Below are 17473 nucleotides of genomic sequence, written 5' to 3'. Positions count from 1 at the left end.
GGGCGGGCGGGAGGCGCGGGGCGGCGCCTGCGCGGCGCTACAGGGGGCGGTGGCGGAAGGCGCTCAGCCCCGGCCATGGCGCGGCGCGTCGTGAAGGGGCTGCTGCTGCTGGAGGCGGCGGGGCTGCTCGGCGCCCTCCTGCTCTACCGCGCCATGGACCGCAGCCAAGGTGCGGCGGGGCGGGCGGGGTTCGCACCCCGGCGGGGAGGGGGAGGCGGGCAGGGGAGGCTCCTCCATGCGGCGGCCGCCGCGGGAGCACCGCGCACCGCTCGGGCTTTTTAAGGAAAATCTGCCGGTTTGGGGTCAGGAGTTCGGCTCGTGTGAGTGCAGGTGCACAGGAGGGGCTTGCTGGGCGGACCCCTGAGGACAGGTCTTGAAGGACCAGCAGCAATTTTAGTTTTTACAAAGCCAAGCCTGCGGGGAATCCTTTGGGAGGCAGCACGCGACCGCACCAGGAAAGCCGAATCCTCCTTCTTACAGTAACAGCAGGGACTCATATAAGGACTTAAAAAGGACAGAGGCTGTCCGCAAATGAGGCAGGAGTTGATCGGTTCTGCTTCGGGCATTTGGTGTTGAGCCCATGAAGGGACGCCCTACCTGTGTCTGGGTCTCCGGGATTTGACATTTCCCAGGCTGAGGACAGAGCTGGCTGGCATGAGGCAGCCAGCATTGTCTTCCAGATTATTTAGCTTCAGTCCCTCAAGTCTCTCAGACTTACATCCCCATGCCTAGGGAGCACAGAAATAAGCCAAGCACCAGCTCAGTTACTGCAAGGATCTTTGCTCTGCAGAGCAATGGCCTTATTTTGCATTCAGGGCTCTGGAGGGTGCAGTAGTACCTTGACAGACTTGTGTCCCTGCAGCAAAAGGCAGCAGTTGCTTTGGCTGGGCAGGTAAGAGTCCACCCATTTCAACAGTATTGTGGTCTTTATGCGAAGTTCAAGCTGAACTTTGCCTACACTACATCAATCTGCATTTGTTTTTTGAGATTCAGATGATGTCTGGCTGTTTAATAAAAATGCTAAGAAAAATAGCCAAAGAAATATATAACAAACCTATGGAGAACAGATGTTTCAACCTGTCATGGTAACTTGGTGCTGAGCATTCACGGTTCTATTTTCCCCTGCTTTTCAGTTCTAGATCCTAATTTTTATATTCATAGGTAGATTTTCTTAAATTGCAGTTCTGTAAGGTGTAGTGAGCTCATCTAATAGCTCAGTGAGCTCAGAGTGAGGCTTTTACTGCTTTGTTCTAGCAATAGAATGGATAAGATCCTTCTAGGAGTTGCTGTAAATCCTTAGAATAGCATAAAGCTATCATGATTTTCCAGTGAGTTGCCGGAGCAGCCCACAGAAGGATTCATTGAACACCTAAAGCTGCGTAAGGAAACAAAGCAGTTTTCTCAGTATTGATTTGCATGTCTGTTTATGAGAGGCATTCAGCTTCCTGCGTATCTGTAGCTTGTAGTTGGTTATCACAATTGTGAGGAAGCTCAGAAAACAGTGATGATGGGGCTGCACGTACAAGTAACCTCAATACAGTCTGTGATAGGATATTAAAAAATAAATTTGGATCATAGTGGTGGCTGTAATTAAAGAGCTCAAACAAATTTAGATAAAACGAATCTAGTTAGAAAAACAGTGCATTTAATTACCTTAAAATATGTTGGGAAAGTAACTGTGATTTACCTTTCTTGTCAGATTTCAGATACACAATGCAGAAGAGGTTTCCATCAATTCTGGAAGGTAGGTTTGCAGCTGTTGGCTTCAGAAGGATGGCTGAAGCTTCCATTGCATCTTAATGTATAAAACCAATGTTACTACTGCTTAAAACTTACTCCAGGAGACACTGCAGAAATGTTTATTGTTTTGCATAGGCATGGCTGGAGTGTCAGGCTTTTGGATAGAGACCTTGGAACTGGAGGGGTGTATATCCAATAAAACTAGCCATAAAGTGGCTCTTCTTCAGGTATGTCTAACTTAGAGCTGACACAGATTTTCCTGTTTTTCAGTTTATTACAAATCCAACGAGTGGTCTGGAATTCATGGCATAAGGGAGAATGACCAAATGACATGGTTAAGCAGCAAGAACTGAAGTAAGAAAAACGTGGGATTAATTAAAAAACTGGTTTTAAATAATTATTTTTAAAATGTCCACATCAAAATCTCCAGTTCATCTTCTTGATTTCTTGCATTTGTACTTGTTTTTCAGCCCTCTGTGCCTGAACTGTTTCTTCCTCTTGATGATGCTTTTCACATCCCTGTTGTGAAGCCACTTGTCACGCTCTATTTCCCACTGGATCTGTTTGACATCTGTAGGAGGGAAGGTGAGAAATAAGGAGCCGATGGATACCTCTTACCATGATGTGGCATACAGATAAATCATGCAGAAGTTAAAACTTGGCTACTGTATTTATAAATGTTTAAATAAAGTGCAAGTGAAAATTTTTTTTTGAGAAAATTTTGGGGGTTTTTCACTTCACAAACCAAATCCTACCGTCTCAAAGTTCTAGACATTGATTTGTATTTTACTAATGCTAGAAATGCTTGCATTAGGTGCAGCTGAAGAAAACTACATCATGTCTTTCTGACGTTGAGCTACTGTGCCAACTGTGTGGTTTCTGACTGTGTATTTCAGTTGAAGATGGTCCATCTTTTCAAGTACAGAATCTGAAGGGAAAGAAGTAAACCAGCATTACAACTATCTGCTGTTTGTAGCATGCACTTACTTGCATTATCTCTGTTGGCCATGGCGTTCATTCCAATATTGTCAAACTTGGATCCGGCATTTTCATCCAGCAGATAGCCAAACTTTAAAGAGAGAAAATTTTGTATTTTGTTACAAAGAAACGGGTAAAATGCTTGATCACTTTTAGCTAAGCACCAGTGACACTCACCTCTTCCGCAGATGCCAGTATACCAGCATCTTGGAGTTTTTTCTTCTTTACTCGGTTTGATCCTTTAAACAAAATATATTATGAGACAGAATTCCAAGTTCACAGACACACTTACACAAAGTGTTACCATGTTTTTAATTTTTAAAATTTATTTAATGAGTCCATCTAAAATAGCTGTGTTAGAAACCTTTATTCTCCACCTCCCCTAAAAAAAATGCAGAAAAGTTTCTGAGAACTAAATAGCACAAATCCGTGCATCGGATATAACAGATGCACAAACCACCAGAACGACTCCATCCTTCTAAAGAAGTTCCTCCTTCAACTCCCTTCCTTCAACAGCAGATTGTCACTCTGCATTAGCCATGCTGTCTTGAGGACAACTTCCTTTTTATTTACAGTTTATTCAAATCTGAATCCAGATCCAAAACTGTAGATAATCTACTGTAGCAAAACCCTCCAATTCCACAGTTTTTTAGACTCTGTATTTGTACTGAGCTTTATCAGATGGAAATTATGGCAGTGTTTTCTTACCTTCCAGTGATCCCTCAAAATTCACATCCTTCTTTCTCTTGCCCTTTTTACTAACAGACTTCAATTGCTTGTTCTTGTTTGGCTCTGACAGAAAAAAGATTAATCTGTTAACAGCTATATGAACAGTTTATCTCCTCTACCCTGAATCATCTTTCTGTGGCCTTTAGTTATTCATTCAAATATTCCATTAATCTGTGCTTTTCCAGCCACTTACACTGTATTCTGTGTAAACTCTGCTTTTCAGTTGAAAAAATAAAACCATGCAGGTGCAAGAATCAGTTATTATTATAGTGGTAATAAAAATTTGGGTGCATAGCTGTATTACAGGAGTAAGCTGTTACTTCTGAGGCAGCATTTTAAATAAAAGTTACCTCATCTAAAAAAAGTCAACATTAAGATTCTGAAGAAATTTGAAAATTACTAAGTACGAGATTCTTTTATTTTTCTCTTTGAGATCTTTTAATATTTCTCCTACTGTAGCCAGTTATTTGTGTAGAAAGCTACTTTTGTTACTGCCAGTGTTTTCAGAATGAAACAAACATGTCTCATTTGCAAGTTTTTCTACACAGATGCCTAAATCCCACTCTTGCCCAGGAGACTGTCAGGAAATATTTCTCTTAAGACTTCATGGTCAAGAAAAGGACCTGTCATTTCTTGGCTTAAAATCCAAACTCCCCACCTAGGTAACTAAATCAGAATTTACTTGTGTAATTACGTATTAGATAACATATTTTTATGGCTTTTTTTTCCTGTTTTTTGTAATAAATGGTACTTTACCTAGGTTGTTACCATCATCAGACACATCCATAAATACACCTCCTTCTTCATCCATATCCTCTTCAAAGTCTTCCTCCATACTTCCTAAGGAGACTTCCTCATCATCCAGATCACTGAATTCATCTTCATCATCAGAATCCTCCCAGTCAGCACCAGATTCTTCACTGCTTTTGCCTTTCTTAGTGCCTTTGGTTTTCTTTTTTATATTACTAAAGAAAGATGTAACAAACTTGGCACTTCATCCAGCAAAATACTGTTTAGATCTAGGTGACATCTACCTACTGGCAAACACCATGTTAGAAAAGTTCAACATCATTGCAAACTACTGTAAATGTAGGCTGAGACCTAAGGTATATGTATTATCCACTCAGGTTATGTTCTCAACATTAGTATAGAGAACTGTATTACAAAAATCAACCATTTTAAGAAGTTATGGAGAGAATCCTATTCTGAAATTAGCAGAAATGTCAGCTTCAGTATTATATCTTTGCTCCTTTTCAGAAAGTTTTTTGTAAGACACACAAACTGCTCTACTAAACACCACTCTAGATCATAAAAATTTTCAGATTTCACTAGGAGTTTAGACTTCAATTCTCCTGTCACCTCAAGGAAAAGTTTATGTGCCCATTCAAAAGCTGCATTGTAGATACTTCAAGTAAAAAAAGAGGCTTCTTAATAATTTACAATTGGTCTCGATGATCTTAAAGGTCCCTTCCAACCTAAATGACTCTATAACTAATGAAACTGCTAACTTCCTGAGAACTGAACTCTGTGACCCTGGATTCCACAATGTTTTTTTACTGTGTTGGGTCCAGTTACAACCAGTCCTTAAAGCAGTAGAACCATTATGCCTCATACTGCTTCCTTTTGTACTTGGTATTTCTCAAAGAGAAACCTGAGACAATGAAAAACAAGATTTTACCTTGCTTACTAGGTCACTCCATTGTATAAATAATATACTACAGGTCTCTCACATGTCAAGCCAGCAAACCGTTAGCACCACAGGATCATCACGATCCATTATGGGACACACAGAAAAACAGCATTACTCAGTGTTCAACTGCTACTGCCTTTTTTGCAAGGTGATAGTCTGAGTCTTTCTGAAAAAGGTCTATCCAGTTTTGCACAGTAAAACTCCACTGAAACAAGATGTAAGAACCAATTTGAAGTCTTACCCAGCAAAATCAAGGTCATCCTGGTCAATAACGGCATTATCAGCAGCTTCAAATGTATCTAGGGAGAAAATAAATTATTACTACAAAGCAAGCAAAGAAATATGAATTAAGTCATTGTGTCCAACAAGTACATAGACCTGTTGGAGCAAGTCCAGAGGAGGGTCAGAAAGATGACTAGATTGCTGGAGCACCTCTCCTATGAGGACAGGTTGACAGAGTTGGGATTATTCAGCCTGGAGAAGAGAAGGCTTCGGAATGACCCTATTGTGGCCTGCCACTACCTAAAAGGGGCTACAAGAGAGCTGGGAAGAGACTTTTGACAAGAGCATCTAGTGACAAGACAAGGGGGAAAGGCTTCAAACTGAAAGAGGTATGTTTAGATTAGATATTAGGAAAGAATTCTTTACTGTGAGGGTAGTGAGGCACTGGGACAGGCTGCCCAGAGAATGTGTGGATGCCCCATCCCTGGCAGTGTTCAAGGCCACACTGAATAGGGCTTTGAGTAACCTGGTCTAGTGGAAGCTGTCCCTGCCCATGGCAGGGTGGTTGGAACTAGATAATCTTTAAGGTCTCATGTAACCTGAGCCATTCTATGGTTCTATAATTGCAAAATACCTAATTTTTAGGTATCATTTTCCTGAACACTTTATATGATCTGCACCAGTAACAATGGGCCCTGATACCAAAGGTTCATACTCCTGTAGTAAAAAACATCCACAAAATAGTTACCTAAAGCTAAATGAACTTTTTCTGAGAAAAATACTTTTCTTTGAAAAGTAATGGAAGTTTTATTTTATCCAGGATGTAATTTACCACCAGAACTAGATGACATGGGAAGCAGACAGACACAAACAAACAGACAACTGGTCCGTGATACAAACTTAGGCAGCAGGTGGGATATCGGAAGTCTCAAACACTTGCACCAAGTCAGATAGAACAAAAACTAAATTAAGATACCCAAGCAAATGTCCTGTCAGCTAATCTGTATGTTCATTTTCAGATCAAAAATTACAGCTGAAAAATTACAGCTGTTCTGTTTCAAAAAGTAAATACTAACATTAGAGGGTCCTGAATTTATGAAGCAAATTTTCATTAGAGATACTAACAGTAAAAAGACAAATGCAATTATTAACAGATTCTTATCATAACAAAGACCCTATTAATTGAGTCACTAAGAAAGAACCCTGCTATGAGAATTCAGAATTCTCTAAAAATACTGTACAAAACAGTTATGGAGAGCTAACTGCATTTTCTTTTCTCAAAATGTATATATTACTGTGTAAGTAAACTATGAAATAATAAAATAGAGGATGTTTTGTGGTACACAAAGAAATTTAGATTCTGGAACAAATCACACACCAATTCCAAAGCAAACAAAGTACATGATACAGGAAGTGCTAAGACTACTGCAGAAGTACACCGAGGACCTTACTGAACAAATAACCTCATAAAATATGTTAGAAACTATGAGAGAAATTGTAAGCAAGATTGAAAAAGGCCAAGCAGTAAAGAAAAAACGGAAGCAAATGTTACATGCTGCTAGAAAAAGTTACTCGGACTACATTAGAAAAAGAAAAAAAAAAGCATGAACTGCCACTCATGAGCTTAAGCTCAAAATCATATGATTTTCAACCATTCAAACAAGTTGACTACTGGAGTGGTGTGAGCAAGACCTCTTTTACAAGACGGCCATCCAGTTAGCTTACACAATGGATCGTAGGAACTGCTGGCTGCAGTACCATAGCAACTGGAAAGCCAGTTTTCTTCCACTTCCATATTGCTGTATCTTGTTCTTTTATGCAATATGAACTACAAAAAGGATAAATTAATAATCTGAAAAAGCAGGAAATACTTGGATAGTTACTGCAAGGAAGAACACAGCCTTACCCAATACTCTTTCAAATTCATCATCATCTACATCTTCCACACTTTCTTCATCATCCTGACGCCTTTGTTTCTCTCTCTTCTTATCGAACTTTGAATAAAATCTGAAATAATGTATAGCTCTCAGACACAAAATTACAGGTGATGATCTTTATGATAACTTTAAAAAAAAACCACCTGCAGATTGTTTCCTGTGTATGCTGCCAGTTGAAAACTGTGATGGTTTCAAACACACCTAAAATCAAGAGATTTATATTTCCTTTGTTTTTCAAACAGTCCGTCACTACTGTAAGATTTAAAACAATGAAATTTCACTGGCCAAAGGTGCCAGAAGTTATTTTTAACATGAAAGGGCGCAAGAAAGATGTAAGAATTTGCTGTAGACTGGTAATGAAGAAGGGATGAAGTGCAACTTGAATATAAGTGGGGAAAAAAGTATAAAAGGCATTGACCCTTTAAGTTTTATTTAATTTTCTCCTATAGCCCTCTTCTTTTGGCTGCACAGTTTTACCTTCTGTCAGCCATTTTAAAATACTTTTTCACCTTCATTTCATGTTAAAGAACTACCAAACACAGAAGGCAATTTTGATCATATACAAAAGAGTATTTTGTACAGGTGACTTTAAATCTGTAATCTCAGTTTCGGTAATCTTCATTGTAACAGTACCGTTAACTTTTCAGAGGGGGCACATTTTTAAGCTGCTCTTCTTTAATCTCAAAATTAAAACCACTATTTATTAATAAGATATTCCTCAATATTATATCAATTAATTAAAATTAGAAAGCTCCATTAACCTGACAGTTCAAAAATGTTTAAATGTCCCTACAGCAATGAATATATTAAACAAAACAAACCAACCAAACAAAATGAATTAAAAAAAATAAATGAAGTTAATTCAAACACTAATTTCCTAAGGAGACACTCACAGGTAACCACTATTTTGATCTAATAAAAATAAGTCATTGCCAAACGTGTATCACTCCAATTTTAGTGCTATAACTGCATTTTTGTATCATACTCTGAAAGGAAATTCAGAGAAACAGAACTATGAGTAATAAAAAAATAAATACTCTGAAAAGTAGCTCCTTTGACTTTTTTTGCTTTGTTCCATTCTAATAAGTTTTGATGCTAATAACATAAACAGGGTATATTCCAGCTTTCTTTAAATATACTTCTAATGCATAAGAACTACAACCCACAAGATATTTACTTAATTTTAGACTACAAGCCCTGACTGCCTTTGTTCATAGGCGATATTCTTTCCTAATCACTTTTGACAAATGTCAAAATTACGTCCCAGAAAAGTACTATCATCATAAGTCACTCAAATCAATCAAAATTTGCAAATACTTGAAATACCAGAGAATACTTGAAAATGTAGTGGGTTTTAATGGCATTGCAGTAAAAAACCAACACTTAAAATGAACATTCACAAGCATTTCATTACCTGTGAAAGAACACTTCATCCACTGGGATTTTGCTTTCATCTTTGGCACGGAATTCCTTACTGTTGACTGCAAAAGCAAAAAAAGAACTGATTTTACTTCAAGTTGAAATGATTGTTACTCTTTTAAGAGGTTAAACAGCATGCACAGACAGAAGTACACAGATACCCAGGGTCATCTGTTAAATAAAGTGAAGCTCATTCAAAACCTCTTCAAATAGTTCTCAGTATATATACTGATACTTCAGTGGGAACAGACCCCATGGAAAAACAGAAGAGGCAAAGCCCTAACCAGGTTCTAAGTTATGTATCAGCAAGGGGGGGGTTGCAACCACCTACAGCAGGAATACATTTAAAACAAAAACAGGGAAAAAAAGTAGGAAGTAAGATGAACTTGCTGTCATGCACTAAAACACTGGAACTGCTTCTGCCCATCACTCCTGGCAGTAGAAATGCTTGTCAGCAGCTGCAGGGCAGGACCGTGCACCAGCTGAGCACACTGAGGAAAGGATTGGGCCTCAACTTGCCTCCATTTCTGGGGAACTGCAGCAAAATATGACACTGCAACAGCAGACCAGCTAGGATTCCCTGTGGAGAAAATTTTTTCCCTTATATGTTCCCCTTCCCTCCTCCTCCTCCTCAGAAGTAAATCAAAGGAAAAAGAGCTACTAATTATCTCAGTGAGAATATACTATAATATTTTCTAAGTGACAAGGGTCCAAGCTTCTGAAACCAGATCAGCACACTCACAGAAATACTTCAAATGAACAGTAGAAGGTACCAGAGGATTTGCAATCTCAGCTCTCTAAGCCCCAGCAGAAATCAGCTACATGCAACAATTGCAGATTACATATTAACATATCCAAATTTTTGTTATCAAGTGTTTCATTTGTAGAAAATTTAAATTCCTCAAATTCTAAATGTTCAGTCTGCTCCTTCAATTCAGAATAAGCTAAAGAATGTGACAAATAAACTGTACCTTCAAATGCATTCTAGGTTAAAATTCCTACTTTAAGTTTTGACAGCGATAAAGGTACATCAACTAATCTGTATAACTAAAACCTCTGTGTTACACAGTAGACTCAAAGTCAGAGGTAAGCACATCCCTGGGAATGTTACAGAAGATGGTCCTCAAGCTGCAAGTTTTAATGATGGTTTACCCTGATTTTTTAACTGCTGGTTCTTACAAACAAATCCTGCTCTTAATTATTGGAAACAGCGGGACTAGGGAAAAGGCAGCCTCCTTCTGGAAGCAGGAAGACTCTCAGCAAAATAACAGTGCCAAAGGTACCTTACACTAATCATAACAATAGCTGCAGCTGTGGCATTGTATGGAGTAATCCATATCATTTAATAAAAGAGCTTAATCTGATTTAAATAATTATACAGGTCAATTTGCTGAGATTTTAAGTAATTTTTCAATCATAATAGAGTAAAAATGGCTATAGGATAACTGCCTTTCCCTACATCATTTGTTCTTAGAATGATTCAATGATCCAAAATTTCAGCTGTGTAGATTCCATACACCCTTACAAGATGAGACCTGATCCTGAACATCAGGCACCACCACTGTACTCCTGACGGACAGAACTCTCTTCTATTGCTACAACAAACAGCATAGACAGTGCAGATAACATGGCTACAACAACCAACCCAGAATTTTTTAGTCATCATAATCTTAACTGAAAAGGAGCTGACTTACCTGCAAGATTCTGCATATCTTTCATAAACTGCTTCTTCTTTGGCTGCATTACCACACTGCTGGTGTTTTCTGTATCATAATATAAATCAGAAACAAATTACTTTATTACTATTGATACAAAAATGTAAGAAGTGGCTGCTACACCAGTTCGTTGTTCTGCCATCCATATGACTTCAAGAGGCTGGACAAATGGGGAACCTTCCTGCAGTTCAAAAAGGGGAAGTGCAAAGTCCTGCATTAGAGGAGGAACAAACCCAGTGACCAGTACATGCTGGGGGCTGCCCAGCTGGAAAGCGGCTTGGCTGAAAATACCTCGGTAGTCCTGGTGGAGACACAGCTGACTGTGAGCCAGCACTGCGCCCCTGCAGCAAAGAAGGCTGACAGTATTCCTGGCACTTATTAGACCACACCTGGAGCACTGTGTCCAGGTCTGGGCTCCCCAGAATAAGGCAGATATGGGCATATTGGGGAAAGTCAAGCAAAGTGTCACTAAGCTGATGAAGGGACTGGACTGAAGCATCTCTCCTGTGGGCAAAGTGTGAGAGCTATGACTGTTCAGCCTAGAGAAGAGAAGGCTCAGGGGGTTCTCATCAATGCATATAAATACCTGAAGGGAGGGTGTAAAGAAGAGCCAGATACTTATCAGTGGTGCCCAGTGACAGGGCAAGAGGTGACAGGCACAAACTGAAACACAGGAGACTCCATCTGAACATCAGGAAACATGTTTTCACTGTGAAGGCAACTGTGCACTGGCACAGGTTGCTCAGAGAGGCAGTGGAATTTCCACGCTTGGAGACATTCAAAAGCCATCTAAACAGTCTGTTCTAGATGGTCCCGCTCTAGGTGGCCCTCTCTGGAGCCCAAGACCTCCAGAGGTCCTTTCCAACCTCAACCTTTCTGCAGTCTTTATATTCCCCTATCACTTGCTTATTCCTGCAAAGTCAGCAATTCTGCACTGCGAGTGTGAGGGTCAGCAGTACGTGACTGTCAGCTGGTTCTGGCTGCAGCCATTTCTCTTGCAGCCCTGAAGACTGATCCCACTCCTCTTGCACCACGTGCACTCCAATTACTTGGCAAGGGCAATCTGAGAGAATGAGAATTTGGACAGCATCTATAATCAAGATCACATGCTAATATGTACAGAGAAGCGCATACCTTTTCCTTTACTGAGTTTGGGATTTCTGTACACAAAGCGATCCAAAAATCTCATTAATGTGAAATCTTGTAAAGGGTCCCCCGAGTATTGAATGTGATTTCCCTGAAAGAAGCGAAAAGCCAAATAACATTAAGGTCTTCATTTTCAAAACACAGCATCTAAACACAGAGGAGTCAATCAGTTCAAGAATAACATTAAACTATAGTTTAAAAAGACAAAGACTTGGAGATATTACATCACTTAACCCTGATCTGGTTCTTGATGCAATTTCTGTATTTTCTTAAATAAAAACCACCTCCTTTGCTTTGTTTCAGCAATGAACTGCCTTGCAATGTACTTGCTAATAGCAGTTAATACTCAGCGTCATTTGGACACCATACATTCAAATGGAAAATAAATATTTAAAATATGTATTTGTGTAGGTTTGAGTATTTTGGGCACGGTACCACAACAGTGTTAAAAAAAGAATTCGTTCCTACATTAGGGTTCTGCACATTTTAAAAAAAAACTCACATAAAAAGATATATAAAAACTCTAATAAAGTTTTAAGAACCATATAATACCCACATTTCTACGAAGTTAGAATTTTTGTGAGCAGTCTTCTTTGCATAAAACACTTTAATTCCATGAAAGGCTTAGCATTTGAGTTTATGGTAGTGTTCTGCACAGCTGCAAGCTACCCACAGAGTGCAAGGAGACCTTATAATGTATTTTTTTAAGCAGCAAAAGACACATACCATGAAAAAAATCAAACTTCAAAGCTAAAGACTACTTACTTCTAGAATTGTTTTTGCGAATAGGGCCACAGATGGATGAAAATGTTCAGAAAGCTGAAAAACATGAATCATTTATTTATTTCAACTTAAAAAAATAAATGCAGTCATTACTCACATTGACAACACCATTATGTCATAAGACCACTCTGTAACTCATCAAATAACGTGCAGATACACACAGTAGGGCAAGGCTGATGTGCTCTGCCCTTGAACAACTGAAGAACATCTAGTTCTAATCTTTTGTTTGCGTTAAATAAATACATTTCCATTTACAATTTTATTTAATGCAACACTAAAAAGCTTTAGTGATCAAAGTTAAGATCCAAAACTCAAGAAATACTATTATTGTCCAAATCTCCACTTAAAAATTCTTATTCCCTACTCCAGAATATCAGCATTGGAAGGAACATATACAAGCTTAAAGCTGAACAACATATCATCTTTAAACTTTCTGTTATGTTATCCAGGGAGCTACTCCAAGAATAACCAAGTTCATTTTCCTCTCTTAATACAAGGGCCACACTAAGAAACACAGTAACACCCAGATAAGAATGCCCTACCTTCTTCAGTTCCCAAAGGCTTGTACTTTCAGCACCACAGTATAAAGGACTTCGGTGCATAGGATCATATGAAGTTCCAGTCTTCCTGCCTGAGGGACGGAGGAGAAGAAAACGTCTTAAATTTTCTTAGGCAACTTTACAAGAGTATTATTTTCATTTCACCATGACAGCAACACTGCCCATCATTCTCAGCTGGACACGCCATAGATTCATTTGGCAGCAGGTAAAGGCTACATTCAGCTGTCCTTCACCAGCATATGATCAGCGGTATGTACAGGTTGAGTTCCTACGTGCTTCTAAGGAAGGTCTTGAAAAGCCCCTGCCCTGTTCCAAAAGGTCTTCAAGAAGGAGTGAAAACGGGCGCAGGTTCAAAGCTGGACAAATAGTTCTAGCAAACTTCACAAGCAAATGAGAAGCTACACATCCTAACTCTGGATATATGGCTCTGAAGGTGTTTGAACACAGAAGCAAAAAAATTCCAAGCCTGTTTATTGCTAAGGCATAGTTTATGTGTTTAATACAAACAAATATTTGCTTATCACAAACTGCATAAAGTGAAATACACTAGTCAGAGTCTCTTCGTCACCGCTGAGCTAAGAAATAAATTATTCTGACTGATTGCTTTCAATCAAACTTCAACTTAAAAACTAAAATAATGTTTTAGTCACTTAACCTTAAAACAACTCTTGATCAACATGTCACTGTTATGGAATGTTACACATTAAATGAATTAAATTTTCTTGCTAATTTACCTCCCATATTCAAATGATGCACCCACGAGGCTGTTGAATTTGAATTATTTGTTTTTGCAGAATTTTCCATTGTGTTTCTCTCTTTATCTTCTTTGTCTGTATCCACAAATTTTTCCTCATCCTCTTCAGCCTCTTCTTGGTCCTTAAAGCACTCTTCATCATCTGATTCCTAAAAACCAAAAAATGTTAGCAAACAGCTTTTCCTTTCCAGATTTATTCTGATTTTTTAGAGAAATGCACATATAGCTCTTAAGCTACTTACAAAAATCTACATAAATGATGGCCAATGTTTAAGATATACAGATTTTTGTCCTTGATACAGGACTTAAAATTGAACACACAAATGTGATGGTTCCTCCCCACTTCAAGAAACAACATCTGAGCAAACCCTCAGGTTACTAATAAACAGGTCAGGGAAAGGTGCTTATAAAAATAGCTCTTACTGAAAAAGAAATGAGATAAAGAAATCATTTTATACCACTTGATCCTGTAACTGGACCCTTAACTCTGGTTTTACTTTCAGAAGCTCAGACAGAAGGTACAGGGTTCCACAAATGAAGGGTGGCATTTGTCCACAAGTGACTTGAAGTAACCTCTTCACAAAGGCCTTCACGCGCCGTAACACTACATCTGCCTTCAGAGATTTATAGACAAGGTTAAGAAACATGGATGGCTTTGAGCAGGTTGCTAAGGCAGGATCTAGAAGCTTCCTGTAGAACACACAGGAGAAAATATTGCTGATTGTCATAATGCAGGCAGGAGAACAATTGCTATTAACAACAAATATCTACATTTTTCAGACTGCCATTTAAAAGACCAGTGACAGCTTGTTCCCCAATACTCAAAATCATTATGATCAACCTGAACTGTCAACAGCTGTGTAATATATCTGCCTATATATGAGACACTGAAGATTAAAAAAAAAGAAAATATAAATAAATAAACTGAATTCAACTGGAAACAGTTTCAAAATTTGAGATATTCAAAAAAAAATAGAAAGAAAATGGTTAGGAATCAGCATGCTTCACAATCAGACCAGACATATGTAGTGGCAGGTTCATTTTCTACCCCAAATTTTCCAGGCTGTCAGGCACAGTAAGGTGCTTAAATACATTCCACAGTCTGGGGGAACTTAAGATCCCTTTTCAAAAAAACAGCAACTTCCCTTTGATCAACTAAACAGAAACCTGTAAAGATCCTATCTGAACAATCAGCTGGGACAAAAAAAAATCCTTTTATAATATGAGGCTTTCTAACTACACAAATTAAATCACCTAAAGAATTCGTTAACATAATATTCCCCCTCCCCACAATAAGAAAAAAAAGGAAACAAGATTTTAGGCTATTTACAGGCTTATTTACTCTACAGGCTAATACTCGTAAAAGTGATTTCAGAAGATATAGTTATCAATTAGTTTCAAATAACATCCGGAATTAAAAACTGCCACCAGAGAGTGACAAAGGATGAAATGCATATGTTGTGTTCTCAGGACCTATCACACTACCTTTTGTTTTATCCCCATGTTAAGTCAAAGAAATCATATACATTTTCTTCCAGCTCATACAAAACATCAGAAATTTTTAGCCAATTAAACACAAAATTAGCAAGATCTTAACAGCAAAATAAGTGTTTCTACAACTTTAAATTAATGGTGACTATCTCATAAAATGAAATTTATATAAAAAATGCAAACCTGCCACTTACTTGTATAGTGCTGCATAGTACCTATCTGACACAGTCTGCTGAGAGTCCATCACTTGAAACAGCAACATTAGGGCCTGGACACTGGTACTGAAGTTTGCAAGATGCAGAACTTTAAATAAGGTGTTCATTTGCTCTTTCACTTTCTCATCACCTGTCTCAGCATAAGGGTAAGCTCTGTTTACCCCACAAAGGAGAGCACTGAGCATTTTGGATTCAACATCTTTTTTCTTAATACAGTTCCGGAAAAAGCAGAAGTACAAAGTTATCAGCTTGTTAGCCAATGCACTTTCTTCGTGACTGAGGACTATCTGATTTAGAAAGCAAATGGCATAATATTGAGTTTTCACATTGATGTTTGACCGGTACAAAAGCCTCTCCACCTCACTGCACACTACTCCCTTCATATTTGGATGCTTGTGAAGCAATGTCTCTAAAAGATAAGAGGCTTTGGTGGCGATCTTGTTCTGAGGGTCTCCCAGTTTATTCACCAGCAGGACCAACAGAGCTTTCTCCTGCTCAGGCTTGTTACAGAGAAGCTCATGGGCAACTGCTAAAGCTCGGGATTTCGGGGCTGTCAAACAATCATGGCTCAGTGTTTCTAACGCCTGCACAAACTCTGCTATCTGCAGTTTCAGGTGATGCTCAAAGTACCACAGTATCAACCGTCTGTCTCTGGAATCCTTGTTGCCACTCGACATCTTCACTATGTTGTTAAATGGGCGCTGCGAGAAAGACCACAGTTTTCGATTGTCTGGTAAGATATCTGAAATGAGAAGTTCCTTGAAAGTATCCAAAGCCATGAGGCTCTGCTGCCTGCTGCCCTTTTTCTTTATGAGGTTTACCAAGTTCTCAACAAACTGAAGACTGTGCACAGCACTGTCCTGGATGAGAAGGGTCATCGCTGCCATCCTGTCAGCCAAGGTACCTGAGGACACAACAGTTTTCATCCATGCTGAAGAGGCCCCCTTCTGATAGTCTGTCTTGTTCTTAAACAGGTCTGTCTCATGTTCATACAGCTTTTGGGCCAGGGCCTTATACTTGGACAGAAGTGTCTGATTCTGTGGCTCTGGAGAGAATTCATTGGTGTATTCTAGGTCATACCACTTGCCCCCTGGTTTGATCAGTATTGCTTGCCTAGCATGAAATGCAAAATCTTCTTCCAGTCTTTCTTTCTTTGCTGAAGGTTGCTGGCCCTGATCACCACCAGACTGCTTCTTCTTGCTGTCTTTCACACTGCTTGCCTTTTCCTTGAGTTTTTTTTCTTTTCTCTCCTCTATTGAAGTAGGATTAGTTTCCTTCTTGCTTTTCTCTTTCTTTGGAGGCTTCTCTTTCCCCTTGCTGCCGCCTTCATCCTCATCCCCCTCCTCCACTGTGCAACTTTCCGCATACTTGCTGAGTCCCAGGGAGCTGATGAACGCCTCCAGCTCCCCTTCCTTCAGGTCATCCATCGTGTCCTTCTTGCCGCCATCCACCATCTCGCCCGCCTCGTCCACGGCACACAGCATCAAGTAATCTTGCTGTGGGCAGTAATGCACAGCTGTTACGGGCAGATGCAGTGCGAGGTCTCTCAAGACTCCCAAGGGCTTCCCCCAGAACAATTTAGGTTGGAAGGGACCTTAAAGACCATTTCGTTCCTATCTCCCTGCCATGGGCAGGGACACCTTACACTAGACCAGGTTGCTCAAAGCCCGATCCAGCCTGGCTTTTGAACACTGCAAGGGATGGGATATCCGTACCTTCTCCAGGCAAACCCGTCCCAGTGCCTCACCACCCCCCGAGCACAAAACATATTCCCAATATCTGAGTGGGACCCGACACACCTCACCCCCGGCCAGGGCCCGTCCCGGGATGAGGAGTCCCATCCACCACGTGCTCCCGCTCCCTCGACCCCGTCCCTTACCTTCGTGCCGCCGAGGCGCAGCACCTCGTCCAGCGTGAACCCTCCCGCATCTCCATCTCCTCCTTCCTCATCACCATCGTCCTTGCCGTCCTCCTCGCCGCTGTCGCCGCCGGCTTTCCGCGGGTCCCCCACGCCGAAGTCCCACAGTGCGGCCGCCATCGCCGCCCGCCGGAAGGTCTCCCGCGCACACGCGTGACGCGCGTCCGGCCGGTGCC

At 40.0% G+C, this 17473-nt stretch overlaps 1 protein-coding gene and 1 long non-coding RNA gene across 2 annotated transcripts; one reads left to right on the top strand and one right to left on the bottom strand.

Moving 5' to 3' along the window:
- Positions 1–24: 24 nt before the first annotated feature.
- On the top strand, positions 25–2459 carry LOC113966684. The gene is made up of 4 exons (XR_003533918.1): positions 25–169; positions 1700–1744; positions 2011–2094; positions 2211–2459. It is a non-coding gene; the product is annotated as an uncharacterized LOC113966684 (long non-coding RNA).
- CEBPZ (CCAAT enhancer binding protein zeta) lies at positions 1036–17417 on the bottom strand. Its single transcript, XM_027681597.1, has 16 exons — positions 17259–17417; positions 15359–16875; positions 14132–14363; positions 13654–13822; positions 12902–12990; positions 12342–12395; positions 11565–11667; positions 10410–10478; positions 8711–8777; positions 7266–7366; positions 5379–5436; positions 4204–4412; positions 3427–3510; positions 2896–2957; positions 2728–2809; positions 1036–2311 (listed from the first exon to the last, which is right to left on the bottom strand). Exons 1-16 carry the CDS (start codon positions 17415–17417, stop codon positions 2172–2174), a joined length of 3195 nt encoding a protein of 1064 aa, XP_027537398.1. The 3' UTR covers positions 1036–2171.
- Positions 17418–17473: the final 56 nt, after the last annotated feature.

The sequence above is a fragment of the Neopelma chrysocephalum genome, unplaced genomic scaffold (genome assembly GCF_003984885.1).
Source record: "Neopelma chrysocephalum unplaced genomic scaffold, ASM398488v2 Primary Assembly neopelma1_61, whole genome shotgun sequence".
NCBI lineage: Eukaryota > Metazoa > Chordata > Aves > Passeriformes > Pipridae > Neopelma > Neopelma chrysocephalum.
The sequence above is the reverse complement of the archived record's forward strand: the minus strand, read 5'-3'. Positions and strand labels throughout refer to the sequence as shown.

What these genes read in the sequence shown, in the direction of transcription:
- CEBPZ (XM_027681597.1), bottom strand. Translation starts at nt 17,417, where the DNA reads ATGGCGGCCGCACTGTGGGACTTCGGCGTGGGGGACCCGCGGAAAGCC. An exon ending in AGATATGCAGAATCTTGCAG is followed by an intron (nt 8,778 to 10,409) that starts GTAAGTCAGCTC and finishes TTGCTTTTGCAG; the next exon opens with TCAACAGTAAGGAATTCCGT. An exon ending in TGAATTTGAAAGAGTATTGG is followed by an intron (nt 5,437 to 7,265) that starts GTAAGGCTGTGT and finishes TTTTCTCCCTAG; the next exon opens with ATACATTTGAAGCTGCTGAT.